The following is a 24,027-nucleotide window of genomic DNA, read 5'->3' on the forward strand; positions in this document are numbered from 1 at the left end:
ATAACTACACTGAGCTTCAAAGTATTGGGACAGTGGCACATACTTTGTTGTTTTGGTTCTGTACTCCAGTACTTTGGATTTGAAATGTTACAATGACTATAAAGGTTAAAGTGCAGACTGTCAGCTTTAATTTGATGGTATTAATCTAATAATCATTGTATCATTTCAAATCCAAAGTGCTGGAGTACAGATCCAAAACAAAAAAAATGTGTAACTGTCCCAATACTTTTGGAGCTCAGTGTATATTTAATAACGCCATATTCCATTTTATATGAGAACATACTGACATGATGCATCATATGCATTCCACTGCCTTTTCACAGTTTTACCAATGGCACAACTAACTGTTGAAGACAATACTATGTCTTTCCCAGTATTGAAACAGAAGCACATAGCAGACATTGTCCAGTCAGTATTTAGTGTTTTCAGGAGAGTGTTCTTACCAACTGCCGTTACTCCACTCTCCCTTTGGCTGGTGTTATGCGTCTGGACTGGACACCTTCTCAGACGGCCTCAAAACTGGAACAAGGGAGGGAGCCCATCCAATCTACCTACCTCATCCCCATATTGTTTTATTTACTTTTTTGCTCTTCTGCACACCACCATCTCTACTAGCACATCATCATCTGCTCATCTATCACTCCAGTGTTAATTTACTAAACTGTAATTACTTCGCTACTATGGCCTATTTATTGCCTTACCTCCTCACGCCATTTGCACACATTGTATATATACTTTTTCCTATTGTGTTATTGACTGTATGTTTGTTTATTCCATGTGTAACTCTGTGCTGTTGTTTGTGTCGAACTGCTTTGCTCTATCTTGGCCAGGTTGCAGTTGTAAATGAGAACTTGTTCTCAACTAACCTACCTGGTTAAATAAAGGTGAAATGAAACATTTAAATAAAATGAGAGAGAGAGGGCGACTGGCCAAATAAATAGAGAGAGAAAGAAAGAGAGAGGGAGAATGGGTAGAGAGAAAGAGGGAGATAAGGTAAAGAAAGAGAGCAAGAGAGAGAGGGGGTGGGGTATTACTCTTGTGTCGTATGAAGTGTGTCCAGACAGTGGCTGCCAGACAGTCCCATCTAGGATCTCTCTGAAGAGCAATAGGAATGAGTTATATAATGTCATTATGTTAAAAGGTAGAGACGGACAGTACAATGGGCTGGCATTTAGACGTCCCTGCTGGGACATGGCCTTTCAGGGAGGGGTTGTCTATCACAAGGGACGAGTGTGGTGCCTCTCAGAGGACTTGTCCACCCTGCTCCTTCAAAACCTTCTCCTCTTCTTCATTCTCTCATCACCAGGCCTCTACTCTGTACTGGCCCCATTGTAACCTGTCCTCTTTTCCTTTTGCTGTTCTGATGTGGCCTCCCCTCCCTTCTTCACACTCCTGCTGCAACACACAACGAGCCCTCCCAACGAGTCACTCCCCAGTCACCTCAGGCCAACACTGACCCTGAAGCATGTGACCCTGTGTCAAAGGTCACTGCAGCTGTTAACTTACCTGAACCTTACACTTTGGCTAGAAGAAGCAAACTTGACAGTGGACATTGGAAGACTGTTCCTCTGTAGTGAGAAAGGCCGTAGGGGAATGTTCTTCAATTCTGGTCCCGGAGACCCACAAGGTCTGCATGCTTTAGTTCCAGTCCAGTACCAGCACACCTGACCAGATTAAACTAATTAAGGTCCTTAATTTACTGTGGGTCTTCAGGACCAGGATTAAGTACCACTTCCCAAGGGTAGTCTGGGAGGTTTGTCTCTTAGTCTTTGTACCATGGCAGGCTGTAGTGTTCTACATGACTACTGACTGATACCACAGAGCTGAAGTTGCCCCTTGAAAAACACTTTGGAATCCCTTTACAGCTGTGGTCAAATATTTGCCGACAATGCAAAACCATAGCAGCTTCATATTAGCCTCATAATGAGGTCACAAATCCAAGTATCACATACTTGATATAGATCCAATTTGCTTTCTTGTTTTCTCTCTCACTACTCCTCCAGACATCTTGCAACACATCAAACTTTTCGGGGGAAAAGTGTTGCACAAACCAAACAAAACCCCTTGTTCATTTGATTTGTGAAACGCTTCCCCCAACCTCAGAGCCTGTCCCGACTGTTGTCTTGGCTGTGTTGTAGAAGTGGGGTTCTTGGGCTTCCGAGTGGCGCAGTGGTCTAAGGCACTGCATCTCAGTACAAGAGGTGCCACTACAGCACCACTACAGTCCCTGGTTTGAATCCAGGCTGTATCACATCCGGCCGTGATTGGGAGTCCCATAGGGCGGCGTACAATTGGCCCAGTGTTGGCCCGGTAGGCCATCATTGTAAATAAGGATCTGTTCTTAACTGACTTGCCTAGTTAAATAAAGGTTACATCTTTTTTTTAAACAGCCCCATAGATGTTGATGGAGGCTCTCTGTCTCTGTAATGACTATCAGCGTACCCTCTTCCTGACTGACCTGTTAGTTTTATGAGCAGCCAGAACACAAAGTGTTAGGCAAACATCCCTCTAGGAGAATGAGGGCCATGGATTAACTCCATCACGCACAGTCGCCAAGCTGCCTTATAGTCCCACTGACTGTGCTACTTTCTCTTCAGGCTTGATTGGTTTGGTCGAGAACAGTTAAACCCCACTGGTGATTCTAACAGAGTGAGCATTAAACAGATTATAAGCAAACCATTATATAGAAAAGCCACTTCTGTGGAAGACTTTGGAACCTATTTGTGTCCCAGTCTCACTCGTCTCTCTACAGCCCAGTCTAAGTACATCAACCCTAGCCATGTAATTGGTGCTGGATGGCTACAGCAGTACATTGGCCTGCTTTTCGTCCCGCAACAAGCCATTGTTTACAGACAGCTCGTTGAGGGAGCTTACGTCTCCCATTTTCCACCTGTAGAAGTGAGAGATTATGTGGTAGCCTAGTCTTGCATGACTGCGTGTTATAGAATGGACTACAATGGCAGCCCACGGGTGAATAATGGTAGACCCTGGATTTAAATGTGTTTTAAATGCTTATTTGATAGCGAAGGACACATTCAACCCGACAAATCGTAAGTATTGTTCCTAGAGATATTGGATATGCCTCTGTAACATTAAAACGCTATTTTGGTGAAACCGAATAGTTTCGATTTGGTTGATCAAGGACACCAGGCTACGGAAGCTTCCGGAACGAGAGATCTGTCTGTTAACAATGGCTTGTTGCGGGAAGAATGAAGTCTTAGATCCACCGAGTGCTGGATGACCGATGGTGTTTTATGCTGTCTGTCTTTCTGTGATCAGAGAGACACTGAGGGCAGGGCAAGACTGGGCAGGTAGATACTGGAGATACAGAAACCCTGTAGGGGCAGACTGGACTGGCAGGTGCCACCTCACTGGAGACAGTTGTATCTCTCTGATTGAATCAGATATGGAGGACAATAATAAGCACAAAAAGCATGTTGTATTTCATCATAACAAACTCTCTGATGCTAATCATTTGTCAAGGTTGACTAAATGTCCCTAGGTTAGTGGTTAGGGAAATGCAAAGCCTTCTTTCCTGCACCAACATCCAGGTTTCCAGGTAAGACACCAGAGAACCCCAGTCAGTGACATGTCAGGTGTTGTTGTGAGAGAATCTGTATAGGTGTAAGATCTTCATTTGAGCCAGTTTGCTACAGCAGGAAAATAGTCCCCGCAGCAACAGGAAATGTGGATGATTATGTGGATTATAATTTATGGACATTTTTTGTAGGGGTTGATACATTTTTCATCTTAAATTTCAAAGTGTAAATTACCATCGTTAGAAGCCTTTTAAAAGCTCAAATAAACTACAAGCTTGCATTTCCTGCTTTGCAGGAACATTCTCGTCATCAAACGAGTGATCCAATTAAGATCCTACATCTGGTAGCGCCTCATGTTCTCTATAATGCTTTCTAATGTAGAGATGCGTGTGAGCCTCAGTTGGTTCAGGACTCAAGCTTAGGCATGTCTGTGTTGCGCTGCTCTGTGAGGTAAGCTGATGCCTGTAATTATGGGCTAATACCTGGTTGAAGAGAATTCACCTCATTACTTTGATATGGGGTCAGTTCAACAAAGTTAGACATGCTACAGTAGGAGACAACCTGACTCTGGGTTTGCTCCAGCTATTCCACTTCCTAAACGTTATTTATCTTTCAGGCACAGTAAGCACCCAACAGGAAAGTAAACACGTTGATGTTTTGTATGTGTGTTGAAGGCCAGAATGCCCAGGTAGTGTCACTGCCAACGAAAGTGGTTTGCACTTGGCGGTGTAGCTATCAGCAGAGGTTTGTCTATAGATGTTTGGTGTTGCTGTGTTTTTAGACCCTTGGTTTAGCTGCTCTGCTAGTGAAATAGTTATAGATTGATGAAGTGTGTATTTAACTGTATTAGTCCGTTTTGGATCATAACCATGGCTACACACACACACACACACACACACACACACACACACACACACACACACACACACACACACACACACACACACACACACACACACGCGCACACACACACACACACACACACACACACACACACACACACACATATACACACACACACTTAATCGCAGACATTGCAAAACACACAAAGACACGGTAAATCCAGGTCCAAGGCGGGCATGTTGAACCACAGTCTGCTGCATCACCCCTGAGCTGCAGCGTGCCACCGTTCATTTACAGGAAAATACTCCACAACCTCACACATACAGACTGGATCATGACTAACGCCTCTATTTACTTTCCTTCTGGGAGGGCTCGTGTGTGTGTGTGTGTGATTAATAATCCACACACGCATGTGCTTGTCAGTGATGTCTTCAGGATCAGCTGGTTCAGCAGGCTTGTCTCTCCACAGTCTTGTTTATCCACTAACTGTCTCTCTTGGCTGGGACTGGGCTGGTGCCAGGCTCCCCAGCTGGCCCCGGTGCTCCCACGTCTTCCTCCAGGTGTGGACATACAGCCACCTCTCTCACCCTAAGCCCTGCCCCAGGCCACCTGGTCTGGTCTGGTTTGGGCCACCTGGTCTGGTCTGGTTTGAGCCACCTGGTCTGACCTGGTTTGGGCCACCTGGACTGGTCTGGTTTGGGCCACCTGGTCTGACCTGGTTTGGGCCACCTGGACTGACCTGGTTTGGGCCACCTGGTCTGACCTGTTCTGGGCCACCTGGTCTGACCTGGTCTGGACCCCCTGGTTTGACAACCTACATACTAGGCCTCAGTGTGTTTCCAAAGCAGGCGTACATATGGTCTGAAATGTGCTGGGATTTTCTTAGTTGGTTTGCATGCTCTGGAGCGTGGGAGTATTGTGGATGGAACATAGCTCTTGTGTCTCATTCTCACCACTCCCTCTCTCCTTGTTCTGACTTATTTGGGTCTAAGGTAGCACTGCAGATTTAGTTTTAGTTTCTGTACCCTTTGATAAGTTGTATTTGTTTTTCGCTGTCTTTGAAGGCTGCTGGCCCTCAGTGAGAAGTGTGGGCTGCACTAGAGTTGGTTCCAGGTTTAGTCTGGTCAGATGTTCAGGCTCCTGTCTGCAGGGTAGACATTGTGATCCTCATTAGCAACTGTCTCCTCTCCTCCTCACTCCAGTAACTTTCCACGCTCTCTTAACTCTCTCCCCATCTCTCTCTCCCTCTCCAATGCCTGTTGAACAGTATGTGACGATGCGAGCTCCCTACTGCTCGCTCATCACGTCAAACCACCGTTCACCATTCACCATGCGCGACAAGTAGCCTACAAACATTTCAGTTTTTATAAACTGCATTACTGCCTTAAACTTATGAGTGCAACATTCGTTTGTGCTATTAGAGGTAACACAAACTCAAGGACGATTTATTTTGTCGCACACACCACATCCTTTCTCTGAAACATATGGTGTCAGCAGCACTGGCTCTCAATCCCTGCTGAACTCTAAAACAGTTCTTGTTCACTCAAATCTGCAGTGCCTTCAGAAAGTATTCATACCCCGTGACTTATTAAAAATGTTGTTGTGTTACAGCCTGAATTCAAACGGGATTAAATTGATTTTCTTCTTCCACCCATCTATACACAATACCCCTTAGTGACAAAGTGAAAACACATTTTTTGAAATGTTTATTGTTTACTGTTTACATTTATTGAAAATTAAGTACAGAAATACCTAATTGCATAAGTATTCACAGCCCTGAGTCAATACATGTTAGAATCACCTTTGGTAGTGATTACAGCTGTGAGTCTTTCTGGGTAAATCTCTAAGAGCTTAGCAGACCATAAATTGTATAACATTTGCACATTATTCTTTTAAAAATTCTTCAAGCTCAGTCAAGTTTGTTCTTGATCAATCCTAGTTTTTTTTTCATTTCACTTCACCAATTTGGACTATTTTGTGTATGTCCTGTAATAGACCTATAGACATGTCCTGTAATAGACCTGTAGACATGTCCTGTAATAGACCTGTAGACATGTCCTGTAATAGACCTGTAGACATGTCCTGTAATAGACCTGTAGACATGTCCTGTAATAGACCTGTAGACATGTCCTGTAATAGACCTGTAGACATGTCCTGTAATAGACCTGTAGACATGTCCTGTAATAGACCTGTAGACATGTCCTGTAATAGACCTGTAGACATGTCCAGTAATAGACCTGTAGACATGTCCTGTAATAGACCTGTAGACATGTCCTGTAATAGACATGTAGACAGGTCCTGTAATAGACCTGTAGACATGTCCTGTAATAGACCTGTAGACATGTCCTGTAATAGACCTGTAGACATGTCCTGTAATAGACCTGTAGACAGGTCCTGTAATAGACCTGTAGACATGTCCTGTAATAGACCTGTAGACAGGTCCTGTAATAGACCTGTAGACATGTCCAGTAATAGACCTGTAGACATGTCCTGTAATAGACCTGTAGACATGTCCTGTAATAGACCTGTAGACATGTCCTGTAATAGACCTGTAGACATGTCCTGTAATAGACCTGTAGACAGGTCCTGTAATAGACCTGTAGACATGTCCTGTAATAGACCTGTAGACATGTCCTGTAATAGACCTGTAGACATGTCCTGTAATAGACCTGTAGACAGGTCCTGTAATAGACCTGTAGACATGTCCAGTAATAGACCTGTAGACATGTCCTGTAATAGACCTGTAGACATGTCCAGTAATAGACCTGTAGACATGTCCTGTAATAGACCTGTAGACATGTCCTGTAATAGACCTGTAGACATGTCCTGTAATAGACCTGTAGACATGTCCTGTAATAGACCTGTAGACATGTCCAGTAATAGACCTGTAGACATGTCCTGTAATAGACCTGTAGACAGGTCCTGTAATAGACCTGTAGACATGTCCTGTAATAGACCTGTAGACATGTCCTGTAATAGACCTGTAGACATGTCCAGTAATAGACCTGTAGACATGTCCTGTAATAGACCTGTAGACATGTCCTGTAATAGACCTGTAGACATGTCCAGTAATAGACATGTAGACATGTCCAGTAATAGACCTGTAGACATGTCCTGTAATAGACCTGTAGACAGGTCCTGTAATATACCTGTAGACATGTCCAGTAATAGACCTGTAGACATGTCCTGTAATAGACCTGTAGACATGTCCAGTAATAGACCTGTAGACATGTCCTGTAATAGACCTGTAGACATGTCCTGTAATAGACCTGTAGACATGTCCTGTAATAGACCTGTAGACATGTCCTGTAATAGACCTGTAGACATGTCCTGTAATAGACCTGTAGACATGTCCTGTAATAGACCTGTAGACATGTCCTGTAATAGACCTGTAGACATGTCCTGTAATAGACCTGTAGACAGGTCCTGTAATAGACCTGTAGACATGTCCTGTAATAGACCTGTAGACATGTCCTGTAATAGACCTGTAGACAGGTCCTGTAATAGACCTGTAGACATGTCCTGTAATAGACCTGTAGACATGTCCTGTAATAGACCTGTAGACAGGTCCTGTAATAGACCTGTAGACATGTCCAGTAATAGACCTGTAGACATGTCCTGTAATAGACCTGTAGACATGTCCAGTAATAGACCTGTAGACATGTCCAGTAATAGACCTGTAGACATGTCCTGTAATAGACCTGTAGACATGTCCAGTAATAGACCTGTAGACATGTCCTGTAATAGACCTGTAGACATGTCCTGTAATAGACCTGTAGACATGTCCAGTAATAGACCTGTAGACATGTCCTGTAATAGACCTGTAGACATGTCCTGTAACAGACCTGTAGACATGTCCTGTAATAGACCTGTAGACATGTCCTGTAATAGACCTGTAGACATGTCCAGTAATAGACCTGTAGACATGTCCTGTAATAGACCTGTAGACATGTCCTGTAATAGACCTGTAGACATGTCCTGTAATAGACCTGTAGACATGTCCTGTAATAGACCTGTAGACATGTCCTATAATAGACCTGTAGACATGTCCTGTAATAGACCTGTAGACATGTCCTGTAATAGACCTGTAGACATGTCCTGTAATAGACCTGTAGACATGTCCTGTAATAGACCTGTAGACATGTCCAGTAATAGACCTGTAGACATGTCCAGTAATAGACCTGTAGACATGTCCTGTAATAGACCTGTAGACATGTCCAGTAATAGACCTGTAGACATGTGCTGTAATAGACCTGTAGACATGTCCTGTAATAGACCTGTAGACATGTCCTGTAATAGACCTGTAGACAGGTCCTGTAATAGAACTGTAGACATGTCCAGTAATAGACCTGTAGACATGTCCTGTAATAGACCTGTAGACATGTCCTGTAATAGACCTGTAGACATGTCCAGTAATAGACCTGTAGACATGTCCTGTAATAGACCTGTAGACATGTCCTGTAATAGACCTGTAGACAGGTCCTGTAATAGACCTGTAGACAGGTCCTGTAATAGACCTGTAGACATGTCCAGTAATAGACCTGTAGACATGTCCTGTAATAGACCTGTAGACATGTCCTGTAATAGACCTGTAGACATGTCCAGTAATAGACCTGTAGACAGGTCCTGTAATAGACCTGTAGACATGTCCAGTAATAGACCTGTAGACATGTCCAGTAATAGACCTGTAGACATGTCCAGTAATAGACCTGTAGACATGTCCAGTAATAGACCTGTAGACATGTCCAGTAATAGACCTGTAGACATGTCCAGTAATAGACCTGTAGACATGTCCTGTAATAGACCTGTAGACATGTCCAGTAATAGACCTGTAGACATGTCCTGTAATAGACCTGTAGACATGTCCTGTAATAGACCTGTAGACATGTCCTGTAATAGACCTGTAGACATGTCCTGTAATAGACCTGTAGACATGTCCTGTAATAGACCTGTAGACATGTCCTGTAATAGACCTGTAGACATGTCCAGTAATAGACCTGTAGACAGGTCCTGTAATAGACCTGTAGACATGTCCTGTAATAGACCTGTAGACATGTCCTGTAATAGACCTGTAGACATGTCCTGTAATAGACCTGTAGACATGTCCAGTAATAGACCTGTAGACATGTCCAGTAATAGACCTGTAGACATGTCCAGTAATAGACCTGTAGACATGTCCTGTAATAGACCTGTAGACATTACCAAAAAATTCTAACTGAAAAGTTGTGGGTGCATATGTGTTAACCCCCTTTGTTATGAAGCCCCTAAATAAGATCTGGTGCAACCAATTACCTTCAGAAGTCACATAATTAGTTAAATAAAGTCCACCTGTGTGTAATCTAAATGTCACATGATCTCAGTTTATGTACACCTGTTCTGAAAGGCCCCAGAGTCTGCAACACCACTAAGCAAGGGCATCACCAAGACCAAGGAGCTCTCCAAACAGGTCAGGGACAACGTTGCGGAGAAGTACAGATCAGGGTTGGGTTCTAAAAAAATATCAGGAACTTTGAACATCCCACGGAGCACCATTAAATCCATTATTAAAAAAATGGAAAGAATATGGCACCATAACAAACCTGCCAAGACAGGCCAGACAAAAAGCCATTGCTTAAAGTAAAAAATAAGAAAACACGTTTGGTGTTCGCCAAAGGCATATGGGAGACTCCCCAAACATATGGAAGAATGTTCTCTGGTTAGATGAGACAAAAATAGAGCTTTTCGGCCATCAAGGAAAACACTATGTCTGGCTCAAACCCAACACCCCCAACACAATGTTTTTCATCGGCAGGGACTGGGAAACTTGTCAGAATTGAAGGAATGATGGATGGCGCTAAATACAGGGAAATTCTTGAGGGAAACCTGTTTCAGTCTTCCAGAGATTTGAGACTGGGACAGAGGTTCACCTTCCAGCAGGACAATGATCCTAAGCATACTGCTTAAGCAACACTCGAGTGGTTTAAGGGCAAACATTTAAATGTCTTGGAATGGCCTAGTCAAAGCCCAGAGCTCAATCCAATTGAGAACCTGTAGTATTACTTAAAGATTGCAGCATGCCAGCAGTACACCAGGAGCAGTTTTGAAGAAGCTTATAGAGACATACCCCAAGAGAGTATGTTTCCCTTCGAAATTCAACGTGTTATGGATGTCTATTTTTGATGGATTAATTCCGCGTGGTTAATGTTCGGGCTATGATTTGGGGAAGGCTTAAAACAAAATAATTCAAAATGACACACTATTAGCATCAAGTATCATTAAATATTCTCACGGCTTGCTAGACTATCGTGAACTCCGATGGCTCAGTGGTCTAAGCAGCGCACTCTTGCGCCCAGTGCCGGGCAGTCTTTTTCTTATTTTTTTGTGAGCACCGAGGAAGGCATATATATCGTCGTTCTCAGGGCCTTTTCAAATGTCTGAAATCTAAGTCTAATTCTAGTGATCAGGCTGCATATTTGATATGAACAAGGCAAGAGGAACGTTTGTTGACTTGTGTGCCTTTTCTGAGAGTTAGCTTTGCATTTCTGGAGCATCGGGAATTCACATCACGGCTTGGTGATGAAAGTGAGAGGGGATGTGGGTTTGTTTGCTCGTTTTTGATTGAGTCCTCCCCCTCTCTCCCTCCTCTCTCCCTCCTTAACTCTCTCTCCCTTTCTGCATCTTGGAGGAGTAGGAGGAACAGAGGGTTGCTTTGTGCTCCTGTCTCTGTGGGGCTCTATCTGTGTTTTGGAACAGAGCTAGAAGCGGAGGCTGTGTGTGTGTGTGTGTGTGTGTGTGTGTGTGTGTGTGTGTGTGTGTGTGTGTGTGTGTGTGTGTGTGTGTGTGTGTGTGTGTGTGTGTGTGTGTGTGTGTGTGTGTGTGTGTGTGTGTGCGCGCACACGCACATGCCAGGTAAGTGCTGAGATGATAAGCTATACGAATGCCGCAGAAACAGGTATATCACCAGACACCTCCTTCACAGTGGAGTGGGCATCATAGACAACAGGCACATCACCAAACACCTCCTTCACAGTGGAGTGGGCATCATAGACAACAGGCACATCACCAGACACCTCCTTCACAGTGGAGTGGGCATCATAGACAACAGGCACATCACCAAACACCTCCTTCACAGTGGAGTGGGCATCATAGACAACAGGCACATCACCAGACACCTCCTTCACAGTGGAGTGGGCATCATTGACAACAGGCACATCACCAGACATCTCCTTCACAGTGGAGTGGGCATCATTGACAACAGGCATATCACCAAACACCTCCTTCACAGTGGAGTGGGCATCATAGACAACAGGCATATCACCAAACACCTCCTTCACAGTGGAGTGGGCATCATAGACAACAGGCATATCACCAGACACCTCCTTCACAGTGGAGTGGGCATCATAGACAACAGGCATATCACCAAACACCTCCTTCACAGTGGAGTGGGCATCATAGACAACAGGCACATCACCAGACACCTCCTCCACAGTGGAGTGGGCATCATAGACAACAGGCATATCACCAAACACCTCCTTCACAGTGGAGTGGGCATCATAGACAACAGGCACATCACCAGACACCTCCTTCACAGTGGAGTGGGCATCATTGACAACAGGCACATCACCAGACACCTCCTTCACAGTGGAGTGGGCATCATTGACAACAGGCATATCACCAGACACCTCCTTCACAGTGGAGTGGGCATCATAGACAACAGGCATATCACCAAACACCTCCTTCACAGTGGAGTGGGCATCATAGACAACAGGCACATCACCAGACACCTCCTCCACAGTGGAGTGGGCATCATAGACAACAGGCATATCACCAAACACCTCCTTCACAGTGGAGTGGGCATCATAGACAACAGGCACATCACCAGACACCTCCTTCACAGTGGAGTGGGCATCATTGACAACAGGCACATCACCAGACACCTCCTTCACAGTGGAGTGGGCATCATTGACAACAGGTACATCACCAGACACCTCCTTCACAGTGGAGTGGGCATCATAGACAACAGGCACATCACCAGACACCTCCTTCACAGTGGAGTGGGCATCATAGACAACAGGCACATCACCAGACACCTCCTTCACAGTGGAGTGGGCATCATAGACAACAGGCACATCACCAGACACCTCCTTCACAGTGGAGTGGGCATCATAGACAACAGGCATATCACCAGACACCTCCTTCACAGTGGAGTGGGCAACGTAGACAATCAGATTGCAAAAAATCTTCAAACCTGTGTCTGTAAATACATACTGGGTTTAGCTTGCAAATGGGATAGACGTTGGTCCAGCCTCACAGATATGTTCCTCTCTATTCAAAACCACTTGTCTCAAACAGCTCAGTCGCTGTATGTATAGGACTGTGTAGTGCCACAGGAACAAAATAATTACAGGTCCCTCTAACTCAGTGTAAATAGAGTTTTATGTCCTTGGCTTGGCGCTCCCTGACTTATGGGAATCCCTCTATTCCCTTGGATGGACATTCTGTTCAACAGCTCTTCCAAACGTATTGATTTACAGATGGAGAAACCTCCGGACCACTACCATACCACGGGTTTACTGAGCACTCTACCAGACTGAGTGATAGACAGGCTCGGGGACAGACCGACAGGCTAGGGGACAGACCGACAGGCTAGGGGACAGACCGACAGGCTCGGGGACAGACCGACAGGCTAGGGGACAGACCGACAGGCTAGGGGACAGACCGACAGGCTAGGGGACAGACCGACAGGCTCGGGGACAGACCGACAGGCTAGGGGACAGACCGACAGGCTAGGGGACAGACAGACAGGCTAGGGGACAGACCGACAGGCTCGGGGACAGACCGACAGGCTAGGGGACAGACCGACAGGCTAGGGGACAGACCGACAGGCTCGGGGACAGACCGACAGGCTAGGGGACAGACAGACAGGCTCGGGGACAGACCGACAGGCTCGGGGACAGACCGACAGGCTCGGGGACAGACAGACAGGCTCGGGGACAGACCGACAGGCTAGGGGACAGACCGACAGGCTCGGGGACAGACCGACAGGCTAGGGGACAGACTGACAGGCTAGGGGACAGACCGACAGGCTCGGGGACAGACCGACAGGCTAGGGGACAGACCGACAGGCTAGGGGACAGACAGACAGGCTAGGGGACAGACCGACAGGCTCGGGGACAGACCGACAGGCTAGGGGACAGACCGACAGGCTAGGGGACAGACCGACAGGCTCGGGGACAGACCGACAGGCTAGGGGACAGACCGACAGGCTAGGGGACAGACAGACAGGCTAGGGGACAGACCGACAGGCTCGGGGACAGACCGACAGGCTCGGGGACAGACCGACAGGCTAGGGGACAGACCGACAGGCTCGGGGACAGACCGACAGGCTCGGGGACAGACCGACAGGCTAGGGGACAGACCGACAGGCTAGGGGACAGACAGACAGGCTCGGGGACAGACAGACAGGCTAGGGGACAGACAGACAGGCTAGGGGACAGACAGACAGGCTAGGGGACAGACCGACAGGCTAGGGGACAGACAGACAGGCTCGGGGACAGACCGACAGGCTAGGGGACAGACAGACAGGCTAGGGGACAGACAGACAGGCTAGGGGACAGACAGACAGGCTAGGGGACAGACCGACAGGCTAGGGGACAGACAGGCAGCCTAGGGGGCAGACAGGCTATGGGACAAACAGGCAGACAGACAGTCAGACAGAGAGACAGACAGAGACGCTGTAGAGCTGCAGTAGCAGACCCGAGGAGAGGAGGGATGGACAGCTCTGCAGACAAACAGGGCAGCTCACAGTCATAGAATATGTTCTGGTTCTGAGTGTCATGACAGTAACCTCTGTTCTGGTGCTACAAGTAGTGTTGATTACGGCTCAGCCATGTCCAGTTATTATCTGGTCAATGGTGCCATAATCAATCTCAGATGGAAAGACAAGCAGGCTAGAGGACAGACAGGAAGGCAGACTAAGGGTCATGCAGGGAAACTGTGTGCTAGAAGAAAGCCTGGCTGGCTGGCCCCTGTTGAGATAACCATAGTGATATACACTAAGTGTAGGGTCCATAGGCTAAGCTATTTGCTTTCGTAGCACTTCAGCTGTACTTACACTTCCCTCAGGCTAGGAGGGTTTATATCACCTCTGAGTAACTCTCTTTAACACACACACACGTTATATGTCTTTGGGGAAATTAAAGGAAAAGGACCCATCATCTCTCCATTCAGTAGAGGAAAAGGAAACACAGTCAGTTCTCCCGATGTCATATCCTCTATGAAGATATCTGGGAAATGATAATGTACTGATCTAGGAACAGTTTCCCTCAGCCCCCGTCCTGTTCATCTGGGTGTGGTGTTATGACTGATCAGGAAGAGGTTTAGTGCAGGGCAGAATCCTCCTTTATTTCCTGTATCCTCCTCCCTGGAGGAAGTGTGAGTCTTACTTCCTGTCCTCTCGTTATCTAGCTATCTCTCATTGGTGGAAAGGACGAATCCGCCCTGAGCTTAACCTCTGATTGGCTGCCACTGTACATTTCACATTTCACATATTCCACAGCACAGTACTCACTACTCACTGTCGATCGTCTGTCCTTTAGTCATTACATAAAAAACTAAAACAAATACGCATGCAATACCCACCCAGTAAGAGTAATCACGGCTCAGCACGACATTGAAGGGGGACCCCAGTGTCAAGCCCTATTAGAGTCATATGGAGAGGAGAGGGATTGAGTCATCAGCTCAATCATTGGGCGCAAATTGTCAACTAGCATCCCAGCGCTAACAGCTAATTCTGATGGTTTTACATTCAGGAAAAGCCATCTGGGAATTTGAAAGAAGAGACTAAAAGATGGAACCGAAACCACCACCAGAAGTTCCATCAAGGAAGTCCTCCTGTCTCCTGAGTGGCACAGCGGCCTAAGAGACTACATCGCAGTGCTTGAGGTGTCACTACAGCCTCGGTTCGATCCCAGGCTGTGTTGCAGCCTGCTGGGACCGGGAAACTCATGAGGCGGTGCACAATTGGCCCAGTGTTGTCCAGGTCAGGGGATGATTTGGTTCGTCGGGTTTTCCTTGTCCCATCGTGCTCTAGCGACTCCTTGTGGCGGGCCGGGCGCCTGCAAGCTGACTTTGGTAGCCAGTTGTACGGTGATTCCTCCGACACATTGGTGCGGCTGGCTTCTGGGTTAAATGAGCGGTGTGTCAAGAAGTAGTGTGGCTTGGCAGGGTCGTATTTCGAAGGGCGCATGGCTCTCAACCTTCGCCTCTCCCAAGTCCGTACGGGAGTTGCAGCGATGGGACAAGACTGTAAATACCAATTAGATATTGTCACACTGGTATAAAGGATTTGGAGACAGTTGCAGGAATAAATAATAAGGATTTTTAATACAGCCAAAACAAACAAGTTGTGGCAGACCAGGGGTTTGTTTCAAAACGTTTACACAGATCAGACACGGACAGAGTAGGATTAGCTCAGGTTCAAAGGTGTTTATTAAAATAATAGTCCAAAAGAAAAGAATAGGTCTCCCCCAAGAGACCCTCTCTGGGATACCGTCTTCTGGGCTCCGGGTCTTGCTGTATCCTGTGGGGATCAAAAACTGAACTCCCTCCTGTTACGTCTGGTACCATCCTCAACTATACGGGAGTCCTTTCTTCCCCCAGTCTCTCCCCTGTGTGCTGCCCTTCTGACAGCTTTATGGGACTTGTACAGTTGGTGAGCAATACTTTGGTCCCAGCTCTCTGCAGGTAATTCACTAGGTCCCCCCGTGTGGTTCTGGGATTTTTGTGATCATTTTGACCCCACGGGGTGAGATCTTGCGTGGAGCCCCAGACCGAGGGAGATTATCAGTGGTCTTGTATGTCTTCCATTTCCTAATAATTGCTCCCACAGTTGATTTCTTCAAACCAAGCTGCTTACCTATTGCAGATTCAGTCTTCCCAGCCTGGTGCAGGTCTACAATTTTGTTTCTGGTGTCCTTTGACAGCTCTTTGGTCTTGGCCATAGTGGAGTTTGGAGTGTGACTGTTTGAGGTTGTGGACAGGTGTCTTTTATACTGATAACAAGTTCAAACAGGTGCCATTAATAAGGTAACGAGTGGAGGACAGGGGAGCTTCTTAAAGAAGAAGTTACAGGTCTGTGAGAGCCAGAAATCTTGCTTGTTTGTAGGTGATCAAATACTTATTTTCCACCATAATTTGCAAATAAATTCATTAAAAATCCTACAATGTGATTTTCTGGATTCTTTTTTCTCATTTTGTCTGTCAATAGTTGAAGTGTACCTATAATGGAAATTACAGGCCTCTCTCATCTTTTTAAGTGGGAGAACTTGCACAATTGGTGGCTGACTAAATACTTTTTTGCCCCACTGTATATAATACTAATCAGGGGAAATGGGAGTCAGGTGTGCGTAATCAGACAAGACAGTCCGGGGTTGATGATAATGAATCCAGTTCAGTGAAGCCTAGATGGCCGGTGACGTCGACCTCCGGAACTGGTGAAAAGAATGAGCAGCAGTACAGGGGGGATCCATGACAGATATCACGAAATTGTGGAGAAAAAGGGGTAAAAGTACAACAACAAAAAATGTATAATAATAAAAAATAAGGAAGTCCACCTGACCAAAGTACAGTGATACAAAGAATCAGAACAGGAACCTGGTGGACGAGGGCTCTCTCTCTTGCTCTTTCTCTCCTTCCTTGTGTATGAGGGTTTCTCTTAAGAGGATTATTATTATGTGCCCAGCCTGCCACAGGAGTCGCTAGTGTGCGATGGGACAAGATCCCTGCTGGCCAAGCCCTCCCCTAATCCGGGCGAGGCTGGGCCAATTATGCGTGGCCCATGGGTCTCCCGGTCTCTGCCGGCTGCGACAAAGCCTGGACTCAAACTAGGATCTCTAGTGGCACAGCTAGCACTGCAGTGCAGTGCCTTAGACCACTGCACCACTTGGGAGGCCCAACAGTGCTCTATTTAAGAAAAATGTCAAGTGCAGTCAGTTCCTGATGTCTTGGTTGTACTGTTTGTGTATAGGCTAACAGTATAAACCCCGTCCTGCACAGTGATCTCTCTCTCTCTCTCTCTCTCACTCTCTCTCTCTCTCTCGCTCTCTCTCGCTCTCTGGATCGGCCATAACAACAAGAACAGCTGCTTTAGCCATATGCTACTTCACTCTACCTCTCTGAAAGAGAATTGCTCCAACCCACACACACACACACGCACACGCACACACACACGCACACACTCACACACACATGTCAGGCAGAGCAGCTCACCACATGTTATGGGTCCAAAGAGGTGACTGTGACACAGATCTGTCAGGGTTTTTCCACTGTTTTCACTGTAGTTTGGATGGGCCATTGACCCATTATCATTCTTGCATATGCCTCTGAATACGTAATCAAAGCACTTCAAGAGTGTTCATAAACATGAGGTGGTCCCTGAGGGATTTACGTATCATACGAGGGTGGCGTTAGGGTGCTGTTATATGTTGTCATTCTGGTGTTTCTACAGTCAGGTCAGTTATTCAAGTCGTCTATTGTTTATTTGGATAGGTAAGATTCCTGTAGCACCTCACTGAACTCTCTTATCACTGAACTAAGTCTCTTGACTCAGTTAAAACAGGTCTGGCAGGTTTATGGTATGGTCTTTGTTTTCAGCTGCCAGTAATAGCATGTGAATGAATAGACTTGTACATGTACACACGTGTGGCGATATACATGTAAACTCATTCTGGTGGGAAGCTGCTATTGACCACCAAGTACTAGCAGTCAGTATCTGGATAATATGTGTGAAATGGTTGATAATGTATGTGATATCAACAGAGAGGTACACTTTCTGGGTGATTTAAATATTGACTGGCTGTCATCAGGCTGCCCACTCAATGAAAAGCTTCAAACTGTAACCACTGCCTGCAACCTGGTTCAGGTTGTCAATCAACCTACCAGGGTATTTACAATCAGCACAGGAATGAAATCAACAACATGTGTTGATCACAACTTTACTAACGCTGCAGAAATTAGTTTGAAAGCAGAATCCAAATCCATCGGATGTAGTGATCAGGATTTAGTTACCATATGTAGGAAAACCAAAGTTCCAAAGGCTGGGCCTAATATAGTTTATCAGAGGTCATACAATAAGTTTGTAGTGATTCTTATGTTGATGATGTACATTTCTGAAATTGTGTATTCCAGTTACTAACAAGCATTAAGAAAATGACTGTAAAAACTGTTAAATCCCCTTGGATTGATGTGGAATTGAAAAAAAAGTGTATGGTTGAGAGGGATGAGGCAAAAGGTATGGAAATAAGTCTGACAGCACAACCGATTGGCAAACATACTGAAAATGTAGAAATCATGTGACTAAACTGAATAAAAAGAAGAAGAAAGTACACTATGAAACACAGATAAATGGTATAAAGAATGCTAGTAAAAAGCTGTGGAACACTTCAAATGAGATTTTGGGCAAAAAGACAAACTCATCTTCATCAGTCATTGAATCAGATGTCTCATTCATCAAAAAACCCACTGATATTGCCAACTACTTTAATGATTTTTTCATTGGCAAGATTAGCAAACTTAGACATGACATGCCAGCAACAATCGCTAACACTACACATCCAAGTATATCTGGTCAAATTATGAAAAGACAAGCCTTGTCATTTTTTATTCCGTAGAGTGTGTTTGGAAGAGGTGAAAAGATGATTGTGTCTATCAACAATGACAAGCCACCGGGGTCTGACAACTTGGATGGAAAATTACTGAGGAAAATAGCAGACGATATTGCCACTCCTATTTGCCATATCTTCAATTTAGGAATTATGTGCCCTCAGGTCTGGAGAGAAGCAAAAGTCATTCCGCTTCCTAAGAATAGTAAAGCCCCCTTTACTGGCTCAAATAGCCAACCAATCAGCATGTTACCAAACCTTAGTAAACCTTTTGAAAAAATTGTGTTTGACCAGATACGATGCTATTTTACAGCAAACTAATTGACAACAGACTTTCAGCATGATTATAGGGAAGGACATTCAACAAGCACAGCACTTACACAAATGACTGATGATTGGCTGAGAGAAATTGATGATAAAAAGATTGTGGGGCTGTCTTTTTAGACTTCAGTGCGGCTTTTGACATTTTTTATCATAATCTGCTGCTTGAAAAACGTATGTGTTATGGCTTTACACCCCCTGCTATATTGTGGATAAAGAGTTTCCAGTCTAACAGAACACAGAGGGTGTTCTTTAATGGAAGCCTCTCCAACATAATCCGAGTAGAATCAGGAATTCCCCAGGGCAGCTGTCTTACTTTTTTCAATCTTTACTAATGACATGCCAGTGGCTTTGAGTAAAGCCTGTGTGTCTATGTATGCGAATGACTCAACACTACACACGTCAGCTACTACAGTGACTGAAATGACTGCAACACTTAACAAAGGGCTGCAGTTAGTTTCAGATTGGGTGGCAAGGAATAAGTTAGTCTTAAATATTTCAAAAACTAAAAGCATTATATTTGGGACAAATCATTCACTAAACCCTAAACCTCAACTAAATCTTGTAATGAATAATGTGGAAATTGAGCAAGTTGAGGTGACTAAACTGCTTGGAGTATCCCTGGATTGTAAAACTGTCATGGTCAAAACATGTTGATACAACAGTAGCTAAGATGGGGAAAAGACTGTCCATAATAAAGCGATGCTCTCCCTCCTTATAACACTATTAACAAGGCAGGTCCTACAGGCCCTAATTTTGTCGCACCTGGACTACTGTTCAGTCGTGTGGTCAGGTGCCACAAGGAAGGACTTGGAAAATTACAATTGGCTCAGAACAGGGCTGCACGACTGGCCCTTAACTGTACACGGAGAGCTAACATTAATCATCTGAAGTCAATCTCTCATGGCTCAAATTGGAGGAGAGATTGACTTCATCACTACTTGTTTTTGTAAAAAGTGTTGACATGCTGAATGTACTGAGCTGTCTGTTTAAACTACTAGCACACAGCTCAGACAACCATGCATACCCCACAAGACATGCCACCAGAGGTCTCTTCACAGTCCCTAAGTCCAGAACAGACTATAGGAGGTGCACAGTACTACATAGAGGCATGACTACATGGAACTCTATTCCACATCAGGTAACTGATGCAAGCAGTAGAATCAGATTTTAAAAAGCCACACACACAGGTTCAAACACATGCATACACACACAAACGCTAGCACTCCACACACACACGTACATTGAAATAACGTTGTATGGTGGTATTATACATGTTGTATTGTAAATATGTAGTTGTGTAATAATATTATATGATGTAGTGTTTTATCTTTTGTGTTATGTGTAATGTAAGTGCCTTAATCTGTTTGGACCCAGGAAGAGTAGCTGCTGCCTAATAAATAGAAATGCAAACACTGCTCTGTTCTCTCCTCCTTTCTTCTCACTGTTATATTTGTTCCTATGTTCAATGTCACAGTCAATGTCAATGTATGTGATTGTTGATACACCCTCCTTGATATGATACGTCATTCTCTTTTCTCTACCTGAGCAACTCATACTTCACACCGCCCCTCCCTTCACTGGTCAATAATGATAACCTTGCTCTAACTCCGATCTCTCTCTCTCTCTTTCCCTCTCTTTATTTCTCTTCCTCTCTCACAGGAGAAAGTTGACACAAGCCCCACCTCTCTGCAGCTTCGCTCGGAGATTCAGGTAAGCCAAAACTCCCCTTGCATTGGTCACGCAACATTTATACTTGGTTACATTTACACATCATTACATCAGCATCAGAGTTACATTACTTTGTACATACATTTTTACATCAATGTTATTTGAGCTATTAGACATTGAGTAACACAACCTGAATGCTGTACAAATGTTACATGGCAGAATACCAGCCTAAACGCAGTATCTCTTCTGTCCACAGGAGTCCCTTGGTTTCAGCAGTGAGGTATCCACTCCAGAGACAGAGAGAAAGTAAGACTATAGTTCAACCCCACTTCTCTCTACATGTGTGACGAATGTGCAGTGCAGTGAATCTGGGTTATATCATCAACACACGCACACACATACAGTGGCGCACACACATACATTAAGTCAGCCACCAATTGTGCAAGTTCTCCCACTTAAAAAGATGAGAGAGGCCTGTAATTTTCATCATAGATACACTTCAACTATGACAGACAAAATGAGAAAAAAAATCCAGAAAATCACATTGTAGGATTTTTTAATGAATTTATTTGCAAATTATGGTGGAAAATAAGTATTTGGTCACCTACAAACAAGCAAGATTTATGGCTCTCACAGACCTGTAACTTCTTCTTTAACTTCTTGGATATAGGGGGCGCTCTTTTAATTTATGGATTAAAAAAAATTCCCGTTTTAAACAAGATATTTTGTCACGAAAAGATGCTCGACTATGCATATAATTGACAGCTTTGGAAAGAAAACACTCTGACGTTTCCGAAACTGCAAAGATATTGTCTGTGAGTGCCACAGAACTACTAATGATACAGGCGAAACCAAGATGAAATGTCATACAGGAAGTGTCCCAGATTTTGAATGCGCTGTGTTCCAATGTCTCCTTATATGGCTGTGTATGGGTCACGAATGAGCTTAGACTTTCTGTCGTTTCCCCAAGGTGTCGACAGCATTGTGACGTATTTGTAGGCAAATCATTGGAAGATTGACCTTAAGAGACTACATCTACCAGGTGGCCGCTTGGTGTCCTCCGTTGAAATTATTGCGTAATCTCCAGCTGCGTGTATTTTTCGTTTGCTTCGAGGAGAAACACAGCTGCACGAATGATTTATCATCGAATAGATATGTGAAAAACACCTTGAGGCTTGATTCTAAACAACGTTTGCCATGTTTCTGTCGATATTATGGAGTTCGGCGTTGTAGAGACTGCATTTTCAGATTTATTTCTTAGCCAAACATGATGAACAAAACGGAGCGATTTCTCCTACACAAGGAATCTTTTTGGAAAAACGGAACATTTGCTATCTAACTGAGAGCCTCCTCATTGAAAATATCCGAAGTTCTTCAAAGGTAAATGATTTTATTTGAATGCTTTTCTTGTTTTTGTGAAAATGTTGCCTGCTGAATGCTAGGCTTAATGCTATATGCTAGCTATCAATACTCTTACACAAATGCTTGTGTAGCTATGGTTGAAAAGCATATTTTGAAAATCTGAGATGACAGTGTTGTTAACAAAAAGCTTGTGAGCCAATATATTTATTTCATTTCATTTGCGATTTTCATGAATAGTTAACGTTGCGTTATGGTAATGAGCTTGAGGCTATAATTATGCTCCCGGATACGGGATTGCTCGACACTAGAGGTTAAGAGGCTCCTCTGTCCTCCACTCGTTACCTGTATTAATGGCACCTGTTTGAACTTGTTATCAGTATAAAAGACACCTGTCCACAACCTCAAACAGTCACACTCCAAACTCCACTATGGCCAAGACCAAAGAGCTGTCAAAGGACACCAGAAACAAAATTGTAGACCTGCACAAGGCTGGGAAGACTGAATCTGCAATAGGTAAGCAGCTTGGTTTGAAGAAATCAACTGTGGGAGCAATTATTAGGAAATGGAAGACATACAAGACCACTGAAAATCTCCCTCGATCTGGGGCTCTCGGGGGGACCCAGTGAATGACCTGCAGAGAGCTGGGACCAAAGTAACAAAGCCAGTAACACACTACGCCGCCAGGGACTCAAATCCTGCAGTGCCAGACGTGTCCCCCTGCTTAAGCCAGTACATGTCCAGGCCCATCTGAAGTTTGCTAGAGAGCATTTGGATGATCCAGAAGAAGATTGGGAGAATGTCATATGGTCAGATGTAACCAAAATATAACTTTTTGGTAAAAACTCATCTCGTCGTGTTTGGAGGACAAAGAATGCTGAGTTGCATCCAAAGAACACCATACCTACTGTGAAGCATGGGGGTGGAAACATCATGCTTTGGGGCTGTTTTTCTGCAAAGAGACCAGGACGACTGATCCGTGTAAAGGAAAGAATGAATGGGGCCATGTATCGTGAGATTTTGAGTGAAAACCTCCTTCCATCAGCAAGGGTATTGAAGATGAAACGTGGCAGGGTCTTTCAGCATGGCAATGATCCCAAACACACCGCCCGGGCAATGAAGGAGTGGCTTCGTAAGAAGCATTTCAAGGTCCTGGAGTGGCCTAGCCAGTCTCCAGATCTCAACCCCATAGAAAATCTTTGGAGGGAGTTGAAAGTCTGTGTTGCCCAGCAACAGCCCCAAAACATCACTGCTCTAGAGGAGATCTGCATGGAGGAATGGGCCAAAATACCAGCAACAGTGAAAACCTTGTGAAGACTTACAGAAAACGTTTGACCTCTGTCATTGCCAACAAAGGGTATGTAACAAAGTATTGAGATAAACTTTTGTTATCTACTTGGCACCACACGTCCCGCTAGGGCACCTCCCCCCACTGCTCAACTGACACAGTAGCACACAGAACACAAAAAATATTCTTAGAAATATTTAACCTCCACACATTAACAAGTCCAATAGCTCAAATGAAAGATAAACACCTTGTTCATCTAGCCACCAAGTCAGATTTCTAAAATGTTTTACGGCGAAAACATAGCACATATTTATGTCAAACCACCACCAAAGATAGGCAAATTTACATAGCCATTTTGTAGAACAAT

General features: G+C 44.7%; 1 protein-coding gene across 8 annotated transcripts in view; it reads left to right on the forward strand.

Annotated features, from left to right (window-relative positions):
• The window catches only part of LOC109866286 (SAM and SH3 domain-containing protein 1), a 304,701-nt gene that overhangs the window by 220,668 nt on the left and 60,006 nt on the right, over positions 1-24,027 (forward strand). For all 8 annotated transcript variants that reach the window (XM_031800987.1, XM_031800988.1, XM_031800989.1 and 5 more), the window contains exons 3-4: positions 21,005-21,055; positions 21,270-21,319. In XM_031800987.1, coding sequence (XP_031656847.1) covers positions 21,005-21,055; positions 21,270-21,319 — 101 coding nt within the window. The remainder of the gene's footprint in view (positions 1-21,004; positions 21,056-21,269; positions 21,320-24,027) is intronic.

The sequence above is a fragment of the Oncorhynchus kisutch genome, linkage group LG21 (genome assembly GCF_002021735.2).
Source record: "Oncorhynchus kisutch isolate 150728-3 linkage group LG21, Okis_V2, whole genome shotgun sequence".
Taxonomy (NCBI): Eukaryota; Metazoa; Chordata; class Actinopteri; order Salmoniformes; family Salmonidae; genus Oncorhynchus; species Oncorhynchus kisutch.